Raw genomic sequence first — 20,947 nt, forward strand, 5'->3', positions numbered from 1 at the left:
TGGCTCCTTGAGGACGCCAGGTGAAGCGTGCTTTCTCAATACTATTTTTGCAATTTCTTATGAATCTATAATGATGTCAAAATGAAAAAGTTAAGAAACACAGCCATGGGAAGTTCTTCATACATTAAAGTGTTTCTGCGGCATTGGTTCAGATTCTGTTATTTTCTTGGGTTGTGAAGCAGTTGGGTCATACAGGGCCCATCCTGTATGAAAAACGCCAAGATTTAATGCTCAGCTATGAAATCTTCATCCGGTGGGATGAACGGGGACCCTGAGCCTAAGGGCTGTGGTGGGATAGTGGCAGGACCTGCTTAGGAGTATTGGCAGTGTACAATTAAACCTACATACCATGCAACTCTGTTTATGCATTTTTTTTATGGGGAGACCATGATTTTTTCAAGAGAAAGGGAGATGCAGACTAGTACACACTAGGAATATTTGGGTACGACATTTGAGTTACAACCACCAAAGGTTAATGGTAAACTAGTGCAAGGCCAGAGAATGTGTCCTAGGTAGGCAGGATGTGGGATCCTGAGGTGGAAGGAACAAAGGCTCTGCCACCCAGGAAGGGAGGTTTGAGGCACGAAGAAGTGGTCAGCACCTCCTCATGGCAGAAGGGCCACAGAGGACTGAGAGCAGGACTAACAGACATCAGCGCAGAAGAAAATGGCACATGGTAATTGTGGAGCAACCTCGGAAGGAGGGGCCTTAAGAATATGGAGCTTTCTGTCACTGGATGTGCAGAAGTAGTGGTCAGTTGAGCATTTACAGGACCTTGTAGCCATTGAATGGACAGGGAGATACAAGGCCAAAGGCTCTCTCCGGCTCTGTTGTTTTCTGGCCTTGCCATACAAACCCAGCTTTGCATCTCAGACAAGTCTACTTGCACCTGTTACCCCTCCCCCAGGCCCCCCGGGCCTACCTACCCTGCCTTTCACTGCCTCTGCTCATCCTAGGACCCCGCATTCCTCCAAAGCCTCTCACTTTCTTCAATACCAAGTGTCATGGTTTGTGATTCATTCACGTTCCAATGCTGGGACTGTAGGTATAAGTGCTGCTAGGATTATGGGCATGAGTGCTCTGCTCATGGGTCGCCTGAAGGCAATAGGAGGGGCTCGCCCTCTGCCGCCGCGCCTTCCTTTTTGCCCTTGCTGCTTTGCTGTTTTCTGCAGCCATGAACTACTGCGCTCTGCCCTGCACTACTCTGTGGGGGAGCCAGCCGAGTATGGACTGAAAGCCCCACAAACTGTGAGCTAAAGAAAACTTTCCTTTCTTAGTTCTGGGTGTCAGATATTTTGTCCCAGCAATGAAACAAAAGTAACCAAGACACCATGCTAAAGTTTGTTTTCTCTAGAAGTCTTAAATTTACTCTACTGGTGTTTAAAAGGCAGATTACAAAAAAAATACAGGATCTCACTATGTAATTCAGGCTGGCTTCGACTCACAATGTAGCCAAGTTTGGCCTCAAACTCATGGTGATCTTCCTGCCTCTGGCTCCTGAGTGCTGGGATTTCAGGTATATGCCACCATGCCTAGCCAAAATAGAATGTTTTGACTCTGCTTTTGTCATTGTTGTCTTTGTCATCACCAACATCATCATCATGATTATGGTCATCATCATCTTATATTAATTTGGCTACTTTGACCCCAAGGGCAGTTTTTAGTCTGCTTGATTTATAAAATTTGAACTAGGAAAATGGGACCACAATAGAATAGTTCTTAGTGGCAGGTGGTACAATTGGTACAATCTGAAACAAACGCCCTTTGATGAATCCAATTTGCTTTACACTATGGTTTGAATGTGCCCTCCCCCAAGTTTATACACCGAAAATTTAACCCTCAAATTCGTACACTAATGCCATTTGGAAGTGGGGTCTTTGATAAAATAACTGGGATTAGATGAGGTCATGAGGTCATTAGTGGCTTTATCAAAAGAGGAAGAGAGACCCAAGGCAGCCCACTCTCTCTGGCTTTGTCTCTGTCTCTCCACACAGTGGCCTCTGCCACATTATGATGCGGCCAGCAGGTCCTCACCAGATGTTGAACAGATGTCAGCACCAAGCCTCCGACCTCCCAGCCTCCAGAGCTGCTCACCAAATAAACTTGTGCTGCGCATCGGCCATGCAGTCTGTGGTACTCACTAGAAAACAGGCTAAGATGCCTTCTGAGTTTTAAAAGGTAAAGAATTAATGCCAATGAAACTAATGTCATTAAAATTAAAATGTAAAGTATTACAAATGGTTCGACTTCATTGTAAAGAAACTAATCAAAGAATAGGGGCAATGCAATTGGTGTCGAAAATTTCATTCGGGGGCCAAATTCATTAAAGCTGAATAATTATGATCAATGTATTTCTGATTAAATGTATGTTTTCAAAATGGCCTTGGGAAGGAGGAAAAATCGTGCAAGTATAAACACAGGATAGCTGAGATGATTGTACTACTAATTTCTATCAGTTTTTGAAGCTAGTAGTTAATGTTTAAAATTTTTAGTTGGACCAACTCTACATGCTAACGTCTGTAACCTGATCAGCTACATTGAGGACTGCAATGTGCAGTACAACAACCACGGCTGGATACCTTCCATCTGTTCTTTTAAATGTTTATCATCTCTAATGTCTCATCTATTATTAGTACTTTTTTTTTTTTCAGGCTCAGGCTGCCTTAAAGGCAGATCTGGTAAGGCACGCAGAGCTGGGGATCGAGCCGTGGTCCGCTGCGCCTGACTAGGTTTGCCGGAGCAGGCGCTTAAACAACTGAGCTAACCTGCAAGCCCCCTCATCTATTATTTTTATACTCTCTTTAAAATAAATAAAAAAATAAGGGGCTGGTGAGATGGCTCAGTGGTCTGAAGCACCTACTTAGAACAAGCTTAGCAAAGCAGAGGGACCACAGTTCAATCCCCCAGCACCACATGCCAGCCAGCCCCGCCCCCTGGTGGGCTGAGCTGGCCACACACACAAATAAATAAATAAATAAATAAATAAATAAATAAAAAAAAAAAAAAAAATAAATAAAAAAAAACAAAAAAAATAAGATTTAGCGAAAGGAAGAATTAATGTTTGATTTGATCAATTTTGCATGCCTAAATCTGGCAATCTGAGCAACAAATTTGATAATAACAATGCATAACATATAACGCTAATTTTCTATTCTTGTTTTGAAATTCTGCGCCATTTTTATTGTGTTATGTTGCTTTGTTTTTGTCTTTGTTCTTGTTATTTGTTTTTCTTTTTTTCCCATTTTAAAATTTAAAAAAAAATGAGCTTGAGAAAAAAGTTCTAAGAGTTCAGTGACCACAATGACCACACTGACCACACTGACCACAAGTCTAAGAGGTGAGGGAGAAACAGCGTAGCTAAAAGGCCTTGTGCCTGGCTCACAGCATTGCCAGCATCCTCGGTCCCCTTGCACTTGGGCACACTGCCGTGGACAGACATTCCCTACTGTCCAGCATGCACACACTCACTATGGAGGGACAGTCCTCACTAGGGCCGGAGAGATAGACAGTCAATCCTCACTGAGGGCAAGCTAGTGGCAGAGGAGCAGACGTGACTGCTGGTCCTTGCACTCACCTTGGTCAGGGTCCCGGGCAAATACCACCGCCACCGGGGTCTTCACTGTGGTGTTGTCAAAGACAGCCACAGCACAGTGGCTGGGGAAGAACCGTGGGGCGTTGTCGTTGACATCGTCCACATGAAGGGTCACCTCAGCCTGGCATGATCGGCCACCTCCATCAGTCGCCTTAGCAACCAGGCTGTACATGTCCATCCTTTCGCGGTCCAGGGCTGCGAATGTGCTCAGCTCTCCTGGCCAGAAAACAACAGAAGCTGTACTTTTTCTGTGGGAAAGCATCCCAGTGTATGGCCACTAGAGAGTTGCAGGGGTGACCCCAGCCACACGGAGGGCCAGGAGTGTGCACAGGAGTCAGGAAACAGCTCAGCCCGTGCCATAGCCCCCACGACTTCCTCGTCCTTCCAAACACAACCACCGCTGTCAGCACCAGTTTGAAACCATCACCATCACTTTCAAAGGCCAATTATGCAATTTATAATATATAAAACGTGTTTATCTTTTGGCCAATAACTTCATTCCTGCAGAATAATTAGCCAAAAGATAAAAATATATAGATAAGGATATTCTCCACGGCAGTGTTTTGAAGAGCAATGAACTGCAATCTCCTAGTATTTCTCACAAAGGGGCTAATAAAGTATACTGTGGCATGGCCACATAGTGAAGAACTATGCACGTAGAACTGAATTACGACCGAGCTTTATTCCAGCTGTGGTAACATCTGCAACATATTTATCAGGGCATAAAAACGCAAGTTCCAAAGTGGTACTCTATTTCTGTGCAACAGTGAGGTTTTAGAGATGTAGGGAAGCGTTCCGATGGAATAAACATCAAGGGCCCGCGTCGTGAGCGGAGGGCTCATCAGGCAGACCTGCCAGCTTCCAGGCAGCACACACCTACATTGTTCGAATTCTGTGCGGTGAGCATGTATTATTTGCATATTTTCAAAGACTGCCCCGTTTATTTTTCTTTCAAGTCCTCATGGATCATCCTGCAGCTGAGCAAACAGCCACAGAGGGAGGGAGGTTAGGTAGCCTTTGGAGCTGCCTCGCACACCTGGGCCGGGGTCCAGAAACAGCGCAGTCCCGTCTGTCCTGGGCACTCTCTCTCCCACTGCCACCCTGCTCTGGAAGCTCCGAGTTGTCTTCTGAGCTACTGGATTCAGCCAAGTGTCAGCAGCTGGTCCTGAACTGAGACCCACCAGGGTGTGCGTGGCTAGTCTTAGAGGGGCCTCTGCTTCCCAGTCTGCTTTGTCCACTGGCTAGTAACCATGGCAACAGGAGCCACACCCAGGGAATTCCTCAGGCCCAGCCTGGGCTAGGACTCCACACACCTTTGTACTTGTGAGCCTTACAAAGTCTACAGATTTGCAGTGTTCACCATGACCCTCGAACACAGCGCTCACAGGCTCTGACAGTGGCATTTGGCCCCGTTCTCAGGGGGCGTCACCCCCACCCCACGTTTCTGGCTCTTTATCCAGCCTTTCCCCAGACCAAGGTCTTTAAATAAAACTTTCTTTCATCCTTGAATGCCTGCCTGTCCCTCACCCAGTTAGCTCCTCCTTTTCACACACAACAACTTCTCCTCAGAGAAGTTTTATTTAACCTTGCTCCAAGCCTAAGTCAATTTTACATCTCAGAGTCACTTTTTAAACCACTGACTCAATGACTGCCTTTCCCCTTAGAGTAGAAAGGCCGGGGTCCTGTCTTAGCAGCCTACAGCTTATATCCCAGCGTGCAGCGTGATGCTTGGGACATGGTGCCAGTGTACGTTTGTTTGTTCACTGCTTGCTGGTGGATGGACAGATGGATTCGTGAATTCCTGCCCCTGCCCCAAAGACCCTCCCATGGCACTGGGCACTTTGCATTCAGCAGATAAGCCCTTAGCTTGATCCTGCAGCTCAGGAAAACCCACCTGTGTGAGGATCCAGCTTGAACTCATGAGCACCAGGGCCGTGCAGAGAATATGTGATCTGAGCGTTGGTATCGGTGTCCAAGTCTGTGGCCAAAACTGTCAGAATGAAGTGTCCTGGGGACACATCTTCACGGACTCTGCCGGTGTAGAGAAGCTGGAGATGGAAAGACAAAGGGGAGACTGTGGGAGCTCTGCAGGGAGCCAGAGAGAGGAGGAGGGACAGAGACGCAAGCAGCAAGAGAGACTGAATGAGTCCAGTGGACAGCGACAGAGAGAAGCCCAGAGAGAGGGAGGGGACCTGAGGGAAGAAAGCCTGCGCGGCAAAGGGAGATTAGGAACTGGAGAGGGCTGGCGGGAAAATGGGTCAGAAAGGGAGGAAGACAAGGGAGTTGCTGCGCCCAAGAGCATGCCCTACAGAGGGCCTTGGATAAGGCAGGTGGGCTGCGCCTGACACGTGTCTCATAAAAGCTCAGATCAAGCCACTCCAGGCCACACGCCCTACCCACCCCATGTTCCCTCCACAAGTGTCATCATGGCGTGGTGTGTGGGGGTCTCTGAGAATTCAGAGCCCAGGCTGGCTCTGGGCCAAACTCCCCAGCAAGGCCCAGGAAGCGTGGGCCCCAGTGTACTCTGGGTGGGAGCTGCAAGCCAGGCCAGGCTGAGCAGAGGTGGTGCTCCAGGCCTCTGCTCTCTGGCCTTAGAGATGCTGTTGGCCTCACTGGGAGGCTTGGAGATGCTGTCCCCTCACCCCAGTCCTGGCGGTTCCTACCACAGAGAGGACAGAGGTTGTGCAGCGGCTGAGGGGGATGAGGAGGAAGACCACCGCTTTCCTGAAAATACTGTTTCCTTGCATCCTGGTGACCCAGGGCCCCTCTTCCTATTGTGCTGTCATGTGGCCGGGGTGCAGAGGGGCAGAGGAGGAGAGGTGACAGCACACATGCATTCATGTGCACGGCCCATGATGTGTCCATATGTGCATGCTCAAATAGATCGGTGTCTGTATGCAAATGCATCTGTTAGAATGATGTATTTTTTAAAACATATTTTATATAGGGTATAGGGTTTCACAATGCAGCTCAGACTCATGATGATCCTCCTATCTCAGCTTCCCTAGTGCTGGGATTATAGGCGTGTGCCACCATGCCTGGTGGTCAGCTCAGGGGGCTGAACTATCTTGCAGGTCCTTAGAATGATGTCTTTTATAAAATAAAGATGTCAACAGTTTATCTGAAAACTTCAAAGTCATACAAATCACTCCAAAGCTACAAGTCATTTTCCTGCATTTTAAAAACATATTTAAAGGTAGTGCTCTGTGACAATGACTCTTAAGTTTATGTCCTCTTAACAACACACATCCTCTTCTCCTAATCTGTCTCAAGCCTCCCTTTCACCCTCATCCCATGCGACATTTTTTCCCTGGGAAATTTGGGGCTGAAGTATAGGATATCCTTAGAGAAGTGTCCCTTTCTGAATGTCACTGTCCTGTGCCCACATCTGTATCTGTGTATAACCTGCAGAAGAACACCTGCCCCGGAGTGAACTGCCTGAGCAGGTGCAGCAGCATTCGCCATGGGCACGGTGGGATGGATGTCTCTGGAAGGACTTGGCCACCGTGAGCCTTGCTAACCTAGGAGCAGCAGGCATTCGCCCAGTGAGCAGGGCAGACTCGAGGGTGCGTGTTACTTCTGCATGAGTTTCACAGAGAAGTGGGGCTACGTATACAGTGCGGGAAGAGAAAAGTAGCACAGGATTCCCGAAGAGCTTTACAGTACCTATGGGGCAGGACAAGGAACTGCCTAGGATGTTCCCTGCTTGACCACTAAGCTAATGCCCACTGAGGAGAAGCCAGGACAGGGGAGGGCAACAGCAGCCAGCCCAAGAGATGCTCCTCGCCTACGTTTCCTGCCAGCACTCCCTTCCCACCACCCCTCAGGCTCTCACCTGTGGGCACTGGGGGCTGTTATCATTGACATCCAGGACAAAGACCTCTACGGGGACCGAAGTCTGGAATTTGCCATCTGATGCCGTAATGCTGAGCGAATACTTGGCTGTGTGCTCTCGGTCCAAGGTCTTCCTTGTGGAGATCCTCCATTCACCCCCAACTTGGTTGATGGCGAACTGACCCAGGGGGTCTCCCTCTAAAAAGATGGGGCATAGCTCTCAGAAGCCAAGCAACAGGAACACCACAGACTTTGTGAAAGAGGTGGCTGCCCACCTAACACTTCTTTTAGGATTGCTGAGAAAGGAGAAAAAACTTCTCTTCACTAGGAACCCACACTTCTCCACTAAGTCAGTGCTGGGGACTATGAAAACTCTTCTGGCTTTTTTTTGGGGGGTGGGGGGGAATCAGGTCCTTGCGCTCTTATTCCACTGAGCCGTCTCCCCGGCCTTCTTCTGGCTTTTTAAGGGACTCCTGTTAAATGAAACCAGCAGCTCAGGAAGTACTACTTCAAAATATGTGGGGGCCAGGAGCTGGATTCTTTCTGAGGCCTGGAAGGCACTGGGGAAAGTTACAGGGAAGCAAATTTCCATCTTGTACAAAACAGGTCTGCTATCTGTAGCTATTCAACATGGGCAGGAGAGGAGCAATCAGTGACACTAAACTCTCCGAGGTTTTCTTGTGCAGTTACTGCCACCAGCCCCGTGGAGGCTCTGGAGGAGCACCCTTCCTCCACTCCAACATGGCTGGGGTGTAGGAAGACCATCTCACTCGGCGATTCAAAGATACTCGGAGTTGCAGGACTCAGCTATTCCAAAAGTTGACTGTACATTGTCATTTGTTATTCCTGTATTCTGAGATGGTAAGACGTTTAGATTTTCCAGTGTCTGACATTGCCAGGGGATCAGGTTCTGCCTTAAGGTTCTGTTTTCCTAAGACTTCATGCTTCATTTAGCTCCGATTCTGTCTCCAGGTTCCAGGAACTTCATGAGTTCTCCGCTGGCCCCCAAGTAGCAAAAGGAGCCATTTTTATGGGAATTCCATGATATGGCACCAGAGATGGAAAGAAAAAATATTCTGATCAGGCGTGGTGGTACACACCTGAAATTCCAAGATTTGGGAGGCTAAGGCAGGAGGATCACCACAAGGTTCAGGCCATCCTGGGCTATGCAGTCAGTTTAAGACAGACCTGAACCACGTATCAAAACCCTGTCTAAGGGGCCAGGGAGATGGCTCAGTAGAATAAGTGCTTGCCTGGCAAACACAAGAGCCTGAGTTCAATTCCTGGTTCTGAAAGAAAGAAAAAAAAAACCCTGTCTCGGGAAAAAAAATGAAAGAAAAGGAAAGGAAAAGGGAAATGAAAAGAAAAGAAAAAGCTTCTCTGGGTGGGTGAAGAAACCACTGTTTACCTGGTTTAACCTTTGAAATAGGGAGCTGGGAATTTAGCTTTACAGTGTGTATATCCACTGAGGAAAGGAGCTCGTAGGGTATGGTTTTAATCATAGCCCCTGACCAAAGTTCAGAATAGGGCCTTGGTTGTTTCTCCTCTGATCAGGGCCTTGGTTCTTCCATCTGCAAGATGAGGCTATGCTAGAATCGTGTCTGAGGGAGGGCTGTCATTTCAACATGCAAGTCCTGTGGCTGACAAAAAATAATTTTCCATCATCCATTATTTGCCCTGGGAAGGTTATGACTACAGAGTCACCTGGCAGAATTTTCATGGATCACACAACTTTGGGCCTTGACCACTCCCTAGAAGAGAACTGACAGTCAAGAGTATGACCCTTACTTCGCCTAAAATGATGAACAATCTTCTTTGAAAATACTTGCTGATTCACAGGGGCCCTCTCAGCATGCTCCAGGGACCTCTCACCAGCATCTCGGAAGAATGACAACAGGCTGACAGCGACAACAGGTGCCCTATAGATGGGCAGCTGAGGTCCTGGGGACTAAGTAATCCCTGCCCCCAATTTGCACTCCTAAGAAGTGGCAGAGCTAGGATTTCAGTCCACACCTCAGATCCACCTCCTAAACCCTTGTTGGGCTTTTCTAAATGTGTGCTGGTGCCACTGCACCCCGACAGATGTCCTTACCTGTGATATAGCAGGTGACCTGTCTGTTCTGCTCAGAGATGTCGGCATCCAGGGTCTTCAGAGTGGCAACAAGCTCACCGGGCTCACTGTTCTCAACCACAGACCCTCTGTAGTCTTCAGAAGCGAATCGAGGAGCATTGTCATTTTCATCTGTAATGGAGACCTCTACCAGGGCCTGCGAAGACAGCTGGATGGTCTGTCCATGGTCGTAGGCCACCACGTGGAAGCGATAGGTCTGATGGGTCTCACAGTCAAGCTCCTTGAGAGTAGTGATCCAGCCACTCTCACCGTCAATGGCAAAGAGCTCATAGACTTCGCTCCCCGGCTCCGCCGACAGCCGGTAGCTCACGCGGCCATCGGCCCCAGTGTCCTGGTCATTGGCAGTCACTTGAATGACTGTAGTCCCCCCCGGCATATTCTCAGTGAGGAAAGCTTTATATGGATCAGCCTCGAACACTGGCCTATTATCATTGACATCTTCCACTTGGATGTGCACAGAGACCAAGGCCACCAGCTCTGTATCCTCATGCGGACAATGTGCCATCAGGTCAATCTGGTACCATTTGGTGGACTCGTGGTCCAAAGCCTTCCTCACTTTTAGGACTCCTGTGTCTTGGTCCAAGGAGAAGACTCCATCCTTGTTGCTCTCTGGGGTGGTGCCCTGCACTAGGCTGTAGATGACCGGGTCTTGAGCTGCCATGGCTTTAACAGCACCAATTTCAGACCCCACTGGAAGGTCTTCAGATGCTGGGAATGTATACAGAGGTTCAGAGAATTTGGGCAAGGACACTTCATTAGACACAACCTGAAGTTGCACCGGCACCTGAGAATCCCAGTGAGGAGGGCCACCATCCTGGGCTTTGACTTTGAAGCTAAGGGTCTTATTTTCTAGTCCTACCAGGCTCTCTTTGACCTTAACCACACCAGTGATTTCATTGACATCAATGAGATCATCGGCCAAGTCCTCCATTGGGTCTACCGAGTAGGTGACATCTGCATTCCGACCTTCATCAGCATCATAAGCTAGCACCTGGATCACCGGGAAGTCTTTACTGACATTTGATGGGATGGACAGAGTGTACCTAGATGCTTTGAACTGTGGGGCATTGTCATTTTCATCCGTGAGGATGATCTTTACAACACAGAAGGCCACTTTTCCTCCTCCATCCCGAGCCATGACCTTAATAGCAATGACTCTTTCTGTTGAATTTTCCCGGTCTAGTTTTTGCAGAGTGGTGATCTGGCCATTGGGATTTATGGAGAACTTTTCACCGGCCAGTTTGTTAATGATAGTATAATCCACAGTGCCATAGGGACCACTGTCTTTGTCTATGGCTAGCAACTCAATCACCTTTGTTCCCTCCTTTGCATTCTCTGCCAACTCTGCCTCATAAATGTGCTGCTGGAATTCTGGGCTGTACTTGTTGGCATTGGTAGTATTGATATACACAGGCACAGTTGCTTGGAAGACCCCATCTGAAGCACCCACCCTCAAACTGTAAGAAGAGCCCAGTTGCTTTTTGCAAAGGTTGAACATAGAAATGATTCCTGATGATTTGTTAATGGAGAAGTGCCGGTCCTGATTGCCAGAAAGAATCAGGTACTCCAGGCGGGAGGTGTCTCTGCTGTCAGGGTCAAGAGCTTGGACTTTAAGAACCAGGTGTCCACAGGTGGCTAGCTCACTGACATTGGCTTCATACTGAGGTTGCCTGAACTCAGGGGGATTGTCATTGATATCAGACACATTGACAATCACAAGGGTCTCACCAGTGAGCGGAGGATCTCCTCTGTCCATCGCCCTGACTTTCACATGGAAGTGTTGCTGGGCTTCGTAATCCAGTTCTTGAAGTGTGACCATCTCCCCTGTGCTCCCATTGATCTGGAAGAACTTGGAAACATCTGAGCCATCCTCCACGATCTCATAGGACACATCACAGTTCTGGCCCGAGTCCTCATCGGAAGCCAAGAGTTGGATCACAGGGGTCTGGGCAGGCAAGCCTTCTGAGACTGACGTGGTGTACACCAACTGGGAAAAAGTGGGCGGGTTATCATTGATGTCCTCCACCAAGACTTCCACCGTAGCTTCAGAAAATGACCCCAGAGCTGTGTCTGTGGCTCTGACTGTGAATACGTGTTTGGACTGAGACTCATAGTCCAATGGTCCTGTCACTGTGAGAACACCAGTCTTGAAGTCAGTGGTGAAGAGCACCAAAGACTCTTCCTCCACGATGTTGTAAATAAGCCTGAGTCCCTCTGGGCTCCGGGCCTGCGTGTGGAGAATGGGGGTGTAGAGTGTGATATTCTCAGGGACTCTGACTCTGTAGTAAGGACTCTGGAACAGTGGGTTGGACTTATTTCTCACAGTGACAAGTACTTCTGCCTCAGTCTGCAGAGATGGCGTGCCTCCATCTCGAGCAATGACTTTGAGGCAATATTTATTCAAAGCTTGATAATCAAAAGGTTTCTTGAGTGATATGTCCCCGACATAGGGGTCGATTCGGAAATATGTGTAATCTTCTGTGAATGTGTAGGTGACTGTCCCATTCCCCCCCAAGTCCTTGTCAGTGGCAGACACCTGAAAGAGGACATCCCCTGGCTCTGTGCCATCTTGAATGATTGTATAATAGGGCAGATGCTTAAACTCAGGGGGGTTGTCATTGATGTCCTCGACAGAGACCCTGACCACTGCTTGAGCCACCCGTGGAGGAGCCCGATCGTCCCTCACTTCTACCACCACCTCGTGAAGGTCCTGCTGCTCTCGGTCAAACGCCACTCCTCTTGTTTGCAACACGCCTGCAGACTTGACCACATGAAACAAATCTGTGCCATTTAAGAGAGTATATGAAAGGGTGTCATTCAGATGATTGCCCTGGACACCAAGAATCACCAGTGCCTTTCTGTCTTGCAAGTTCTCCTTCACGCTTGCCCTATACACATCCTGGTCAAACTGCAAACTTTTGTCAAGGACTTGGGTCACAGAAATTTTTACAAGCGCGGTATCTTGATAGAGGCCATCAGAAGCCCGAATTGTGAGCTTCCGAGAGACTCCCAGAAGGGCAGGATTCAGCACAGTTATGCAACCAGTGGCTGGATGAATGGCAACAGCTTCGTCCACATTGCCAGTTTTGATGTTGTACGTGACTTCTGAATCGTCATCGCTGGCCTGCACAGTGAGGAGCTCCATCCCAAGATGAACGGGGCCCACGACTGCTACTTCGTATATCTGTTCTGCAAACCTGGGAGGAGAGTCATTCACGTCTCTGATGTGGATGATGACCTTGGCAGGCTGGGGTGCGAATAAGATGGGGCTCCCTTGGTCATGGACATAGACGTTGAACTGGAACAGGGGCCTGCTCTCGTAATCTACCTCGGATAGAATGATTAGGGTCCCCATGCTGGGATCTACTTTGAAAAACCTTGATGCCTCCGGATCCAAAATTTTATAAACCAACAAGGCGTTAGCCTCCTTATCCTTGTCAGAGGCGCGGATCACAAAAGGATTGTTGTCCTCCCCCACGACCATGCTGTACAGTGGAGCTGCTTCACTAATATGACCCACGAAGGTTGAATTTAAGAACGTGGGTGCGTTGTCATTTTCATCAATGATGTAAAGCAGCACCACAACGTCAGTAAATGCACCCATCATGTTGCTACCTCGGATTTTCAGCTGGTAAGACGAGATTTTCTCATGGTCTAAGTTCTTCTGGGTGGAGACAAGGCCCGAATAGGAGTTCATAGAGAACACGCCATCCTTGTTTCCCTCTCTTAACTCGTAGGTAACTTCAGAGGGGCTGGAGGCAGACACAAGGAGGATGGGTGAGCCAACAGGGATGGATTCGGGGACTTCCACGAAGTACTCGGTGTTTGAGAAGATGGGGGTGCTGCTGTCTGAGGGGTGGACGTGAACGACCACTGTAGCCAAGTCATGCCTCCGCGGGGACCCCTGGTCTTCTGCTTTCACTATCAAAGTGTGCCGGGCGTGATTTGCCTGATTGAATTTCTGGGCTACGGTGATGATGCCTTGCAGGACGTTGATGTTGAATAACTCCTCACTGTTCCCTGAAACAGAAGACGAGACAAGCTGATCGTGGCCGTGTTCTCCAGAGAAACCGTCTTCATTTCTAGACCAATGAAAAACTGTCACAGAAGTGGGACTGGGCAAAATCTGCATTCTATGCCACCCTAGGTTAATGGGACATAGAGTCCAGGGTAGATATCTGCTTTATGCAGTTCTTACTACAGAGCACATAGTAGGTGCTTCATCAGCGACAACTTTTGTCACTACTAAATTGCTGAGATGCAATGTAAGCTACAAACCAAAACTGAAATAGGTCTCGGAAGCCTAGAAAGGAGACCTATACTTCATAAGGAAAGCACATGCCGCCCGACTTCCTGTGGGCACTTCAGAAGGGTCAGTTACCCTCAACAGCATTTTAGTCATCGTTTCCATAGCTTTATAGTAGCTTTCGTCATTTGGTTGTACATTTAAAAGATGAAACTATAAATATGGCATCACAAACTGTCAAAGTAGGCAGGGAATTTGTAAGCTACCATCGTATTCCTTCTGTGTTCTCTGGAGGGGATGTTTCTTGCTGGTCTTCAGAGTTTGGGAGGGAGGGGCTGGACACAGAACTCCCAGCTCTTGACTCTTCTGTGGTTTTTAAAAGTTTTTAATTTATTTATTTGGTACAGGGTCTTGCAATGCGGTTCAGACTCATAGTGATCCTGCTGTCTTAGTCTCTCCAGCACTGGGATTATGGGCATGCGCCACCACCCCAGTTCCAGGGGCAGCATGGCATGTTGCCCACCCTAGAACCCAGGACCTTGCACTTTGCAGGCAGGATTTTGGACCTCCAAGATATCTCTCCAGCCCCCCAGCTCTCGACTCTTGACATACTTCTATGTTTGCATCATTCTTCCATACAGTAGCAGTAGTAGTGTCTCTCTCTCTCTCTCTCTCTCTCTCTGTCCCTCTCTGTCTGTCAGTACAGGGGATTGAGCCCAGGGCCTTCACGCTGACCCCCAACCCTTTTTGCTTTTTATTTTGAGACAGGTTCTTGCAAAGCCACTGATTGCCCAGGCTAGGTTTGAGCTCACAATCCTCCTGCTTCAGCCTCTCAGACTGCTGGAATTACAGCGGTGTGACATCACATCCACACCACAGGTGTATTTTTAAAATTTAAGGTCAACTTGATAATTTTAAAATATCCAACCACTGCCTACATGATTTTATAATATCATTTACTGATTTACTCGTAAAATTGATAAATATTTTAGAAAGACAAATTAATATATTGCTACTTAAAAAACTATCACATACCATCAATCAGAAGCTACCATAAAACTAAATCAATGAAAAAAATCCAGATATAGTCTAAAGAGTGGAGCCCGAGACCTGCCCTCTTTCTCTGAGACAAAGAGCAACAAGTGTCGGAGATTCTGATGGGATTCTGGTACTGCCTGAGGCTGAGTCTTGGATTTGATCCGGAAGTCTGCAGAGAAACTAAAAAGCCAGTATGTTCTCCAGGCCTGCTCGCCTATCCAGGGTCTGAGAAGCACCTGGATAGGTTTGCTCACTACCAGAAGTACAGGGCTTACCCTTAGGGAGACATTTTTCATCCCCTTTATCCACGGGACAACTATTTTATGGTTTCTGTGGCAAAGCAGACAGCAGAGCTTCCTGTAAGACTTTCAACCTGCTGGTGGTTTTGAGGAACAAAGTGGGGCCTGCCCACTGAATTATGCCCACAGCCCTCTTTGTGCCTTAAGACAGGGTCTGCTAAGTTGCCCAGGCTGGGCTAAAATTCTTGATCCTCTGGCTTCACTCAGCCTCCCAGAGAGCTGAGACTAAGGTGTGTGACTCCTCCAACCTTAGAAGGCCTTAGGTGGCCGGTGACACAGAGGCCGAGCTCCGTCAAGGAGCACAGCTCCTATGCGTAACCAGCAGCTTGAGAGAGGCACGATGAAAGGCAGCTACACTAACCACCTAAACAGAACTCTAATTCTGGCTTCTTTCTCATGTTATACTGATGAGAGAGGGAAAAAAAAGGGCACAAAATGGGATGTCCACTGGAATATCCACGCTGCGAAAGATGCCAGGAAGAGAAGAGTGGGGGACATGTGAAACTGCTGTCTCTGGATGATGACAATGGCTGCGTGCTGTCTTCTTCATTATACGCTTCCATATGTCAGGCTTTCAATTTTTTTTTTTTTTATATAGGGTCTCACTATGCAGCTTGGATTTGTATGTTCAGCCTCCCCAGCGCTGGGATAACAGACATGAGCCACCATGCCCAGACTCAATCACTGGCTCAGCACGCCCAGGGGCAGGGCCAGTGCGACACAGGATACTGGGGATCAAACCCCGGTCCCTGAGCTTGCCTAAGCAGGCACTTAGTCCACTGAGATATCTTGCTGGCCCTGTCAGGCTTTCAAAATTGAACAAGAGTTGCTTCTCTGGCCAGAAGAATATTTTGAGCTATCTCCCCAGCCACTTTTTTTGAAACTAATCTTATCTATAAAATAAAGCCATTATCTCCATACGTGGGTTTGTCAGTGAGATGAAAGCAAAGAGCTGACTTCATAAATCAGAAAGGATAATTAATGTGCTATAATTTGTGTTATGGGATGGGGAGATAGCTTGGTGGTCTAAGCGCCTGCTTGGCAAGTGCAAGGACCCAAGTGCAGTCCCTGGTACTGCATGCTGTGCGGGCCCTGGAACCTGTGCTGGCTCTGAAACTAAGCGTGCTGGTGCATGCCTGCAGTCCCAGCACTGTGAAGGCTGAGATGGGAGGATCATTATGAATCTGAGCTGTGTAGCAAGACCCTGTATCTATTAATAATAATAATAATAATAATGTTTAATTTGTGTTACTCTGCTTCAGGGATGAATACACTTTTGTCATATGGTAACCATTTCCTCCGAAAAGAAAATGTAACTACTTCTGATGTCTTAAAGATGCCCTCTGGGGCCGGGGAGATGGCTCAGTGGAATAAGCACTTCCCTGGCAAGCGCAAGGGCCTGAGTTCAATCCCTGGTTCCGACAAAAAAAAAAAAAAAAAAAAGATGCCTTCTGTAAGAGCACGAAGCAAGTCATTCACTTTGTCCTTCCACAACATCTAATTGTAAAGGTGATTATGTGCAATTAATATCACTTAAAATTATCTCTGATCTATTATATTAACGTGCACGATCAACTATCAAAAACCATTTGTGATGCACTGCACAGTGGATATTCTCATTTTGTTATGGTGACTACTTATAATTAACACTCATTAGCGATATTAAGTAATATTATATCTTACAGCTTAAAACATGCACTAACATATATTTTTCTTTGAAGTTTTACAACAACAACAACTTTCTAGGAAAGGTCATATTATTCTCATGTTAGGGAGGAAAAAGATCATGCAACAAGTGCCACGTCATTATGTGGCATTAGCAGGAAATATAGGGCACTCTGGGGCCAGCCAGATAGCTCAGCGGACTAAAGTGCCTGCTTAGACAGGTGCAGCGACCAGGTTCCATCCCTGGTGTGCCGCGCTGCTCTTGCCCCCAGGCTGCACTGAGTCAGTGGATGACACTGGGCGTGGTGGCATGCTCCTGTAATCCCAGCTCTTGGGAGGCTGAAAACAGGAGGATCAACTATGAGTCTGATCTGTGTAGTGAGACCCTGTAGACCTGGTACTGATTAAAAAAAAAAATAATAGGGCCCTCCTAACACTACTCTACACTCCTACTATTCATTTTCCCACTGCTTCTTATGGACATGCATAAAGTTAATGTATCTTAAAATGTTACTTGAGCTTCATAAACCTCCCCTGCATCATGCTTTATATCATAGATAGATAGATAGATGGATAGAGAGATAGATTGTCCATAATTTGAATAGTCCTCTTGTTATTGTTATTACAATCTTTGGAAGTATGTTAATTTAGGTCATTATGGGTCCAGGGAAAACCCTAGAACTCCACATTATTTGCCAAAGCTGAGAGATCCCGGTAGTTGATTAATTTGCAGTCAAGCTTCTAGTGGCTTTGCTTATCTGCAAGGCGTGTTTCCCCATCTGCTGACCTCACGGCCAGGCCTCTCACCTTGCAGGAAGGAGTAGCGGACCTCGGCATTGGCTCCCCGATCATCATCCATGGCTTGGACCTGCAGCAGCTCTGTGCCAGGGGCAATGGTGTCAGGAACTCTTGCCTCATAATGGAGCTGGGTGAAGCGCGGCGAGTGCAGATTTCCATCCTTCACATAAATGGTCACCCATGCGAAGTTCCTCCTGATGGGTATCTCTTGGTCTCGGACCTGTGGGCTCAAGAGGAGGGCAGGGCACAGCAAATGGAGAAGGAAGATGCAGGATTAGACAAAGGGCAACAAAACTGAATGCCAAGAAACCATACCCAATTGTAGCTCTGCACACAGCTCTGTGCCTTTAAATTTGGCTCCATATTTTCTACTTTTTAAATCAATAAATGTATCTATTAATGATGATTAGGCTTAAATGCCTTAATGGCTGATGTTAGGAGAAAAGGGGTATTACAGTTGGGATCCAGTATGGACCCCCCAAACCTTGTTATTTTGAAGGCTTGGCTGTGGTGGGCTTTTGGGAGGCGATTGCCTCGTGAGGGCTCTAAGTCAAGCAGCAAGTGGATGCCCTAGTGGGATCCTAACTGGATGGCATTACTGGGAGGTGAAGGACACAGCAGGCAGGGTTAGTGAAGACAGTGGCCCATGGGGTGCGGCCTTGGGCGCTGTGCGTTGCCCGACCCCTCGCTCTCCGGCTCATTTCCTCTTTCTGCTTCCTGGTCACCATGAGGTGAGCAGGTTTCCTCCATTCCTCCATCCTGCCATGGTGTTTCTGTCTTTCCAGGCTGAAAGACATGGAGCTTGCAGACCATGGGCTGAAACCTCGAAACCATGAGCCAAAGCAAGTCTTTCCCCTTGAAGTTGATTTATGTCAGGTCTTTCGTCCTGGTGACAGAAAGCTAACATGGGCAGAATAGTAGTATTTTCTGGGTTAGGCCTCAGAGAATATTAGTGCTCCAAGATGTTAAGACTGAGGTCTACAAGGTGTAACATTTAAGCTTTCACTCTCAGGGTCATAGACACACAGGCACACGACCTGGAGAGGAAGTCCTCCTTCCATTTGCATCCTACATGCCTGACCCCAGAGCTTGTGCCAGGAGGGAAGGTCTCTGTCCTTTCTAGCTCTGACACTATGTCAGTCAACACTGTGGTCATGAAGTCATGGAGCAGGGAAAGCTCTGCTGAGCCATGTTTGGAGGGCATCTAGGGAAAGCCAGAGCCAACAAGCACTTCCTCACAGCCATCCTATCCGCCTGCGCTCCCGGTGTCCTGCATGGAAGACGCCTCTGGCCAGCTAGGAGGCGCCACTACTCTAACTCACGACTAGTGACATGGGCATTGGTAGCCTCCATCCATGTCCTCCCCCACGCCCTGCATGCGAGCCCATCAGCCCCCAGACCGCTCACCATAACTGTCAGCGTGTGCTGGGAGGGCCCTGAGCCCAGGTCCAACTTCCCCACCGTCACCAGGACACCAGTGCTCGGGTCCAGCTGGAAGAGGCTGGCACTTCCCGGGTCCTGGCTGCCCTGTATGGTGTAGATGAGGCCTTTGCCCTTGTCTTGATCTGTGGCCTGGACACGAAGGAGCTCAACCCCAGGCAGGGTATCCTGGGGGACTCTGACCTCATAATGAGGCTCCAGAAACTGAGGCCGGTGGTGGTTAATGTTGGCGATCGTGAAGATGTAGACCTGAGGGGACAGTGGGAGAGAGGGTGGGCTGTGGGCTGTGTGGCAGCGGCAGGGGCTGTGCCTGTGTGCATCCCACTGGCATCCACGCCTGGCACAGTGCGTGGCACACAGCACGCACTCTCACTGCAGAAAGGTTTGCTGAAGGAATTATAGGACCTCAACATCGCAGGGCTTTGAGATACCATGCTTTCTAGTGGTTTTCACAATGAAACATTTTGTTAATGAGCTTCTTCAAATGGAATGTCATATCAAAACCCACTGCAGAAGACAAATAAAACTCAAACTTAAACCAGAATCGAAATCTAGCAGCTCATTACCTGACTCCCATTCCTCACTTCCACAGTAGCCCCTGTGGCATTATGCCTTTAGTTCAAATGCCCGCTGAGACCAAACCTGTCATTTTTTACAGGAATCCTGAACAAGAGCGAATGTGCTCTGTCCATCACAGAGGAAGAGTGTGTACTGGTGCTGACTCCGGATTCAGTATTCTTAGGGGCAATACACAGCCTCAAAAATCTCCACAGCCTCCTTCCTACCACCAGGGGCAGGGGCTCCCATGGCCTGTCCACTCAGGGGCTGCCCACTGAGGCCTCTGACCTGGGTGGCAATGGTGTGGAACCCGTCCGTCACCTCCACGGTCAAGTTATAACTGGACCCCATCCTCGTATCCAGAGGCCTGGCAATGACAATGCTGCCTGTGGTCTTCTCAATGTCAAAGTCCATGTTCTTGTCCCCATCTGGAGGGGGAGAGGGAGAGAGAACACATGACCTCAGTGACCTGCGCAGCAGCCACATGGCCTGGGCCTGGCAGCAGAGTGACAGCTCATGGTCAAAGCCGACTTGGACGGGACGGTGGGCGTGCAAGGAGAGAGCTGAGCCAAGAGTCTGAGCTGCAGAAACAGCATGCACCTGGGCGACAGGTAGGCCCTGCCGTAGCCTGAATCCACCTCCAGGATAGAGACCTGCAGGAGCAGGCAACCCCTTCACGACTTCATATGAAACTACGCAAACACCCTGTGACAGTTCTATGCCTCGTCACAGGAGCAACTCTGTTCAGCGAGAAGAAATTGACCTGATGAGCAGTAAAAATTCAGAGCATAGAATAGCGCAAAGTTATGCAGGTGGCTTCTGACAAGAAGTCTCTTCAATGCCACGGAAATACGTTATATTTAAAACATACAGCCAGGGGCCGGGGAGACGGCTCAGTAGAATAAGCGCTTGCCTGGCAAGCACAAGGGGCAAGTACAAGGGCCTGAGTTCAATCCCCGGTTCCGCAAAAAAACCCAAAAAACAAAAAACATACAGCCACATGTGGCGGTATGCGTTGATAATCCAGCCCTCCAGGAGACTGAATAACCAAAAGTTCAAGCCCAAGTGGGGAACTTAAGTGACCTAGTGAGTCCTGGTCTCATAACAGAAAATGAGGCCTGTGGTGCTGGCCCTACCCCCAGGGTGCGCTGAGACGGCAACTGAGACTGGGCGAGGTGGCGCGCCTGTAGTCCCAGCACTTGGGAGGCTGTAAACAGGTGGATCACTATGAGCCCGATCTAGTGGTGAGACCCTGAACACCCTGTAGACCCTAACCTAAAATTAAAAAAAAAAAAGAAAGAAAAAGGCCCGGAGTTATAGGTCAGTGGGAAGGCCCTGGGTTCATT

At 48.4% G+C, this 20,947-nt stretch overlaps 1 protein-coding gene across 1 annotated transcript in view; it reads right to left on the bottom strand.

Annotated features, from left to right (window-relative positions):
* The window catches only part of Fat2 (FAT atypical cadherin 2), an 88,829-nt gene that overhangs the window by 29,860 nt on the left and 38,022 nt on the right, over positions 1-20,947 (bottom strand). The window contains exons 7-13 of the mRNA XM_004629367.2: positions 19,890-20,029; positions 19,011-19,292; positions 17,613-17,823; positions 9,519-13,577; positions 7,428-7,624; positions 5,487-5,640; positions 3,575-3,808 (exon numbers count right to left, since the gene is read on the bottom strand). Of these exons, the coding sequence (XP_004629424.1) occupies positions 3,575-3,808; positions 5,487-5,640; positions 7,428-7,624; positions 9,519-13,577; positions 17,613-17,823; positions 19,011-19,292; positions 19,890-20,029 (5,277 nt within the window). The remainder of the gene's footprint in view (positions 1-3,574; positions 3,809-5,486; positions 5,641-7,427; positions 7,625-9,518; positions 13,578-17,612; positions 17,824-19,010; positions 19,293-19,889; positions 20,030-20,947) is intronic.

This window comes from Octodon degus, unplaced genomic scaffold (genome assembly GCF_000260255.1).
Source record: "Octodon degus isolate 3935 unplaced genomic scaffold, OctDeg1.0 scaffold00029, whole genome shotgun sequence".
Taxonomy (NCBI): domain Eukaryota; kingdom Metazoa; phylum Chordata; class Mammalia; order Rodentia; family Octodontidae; genus Octodon; species Octodon degus.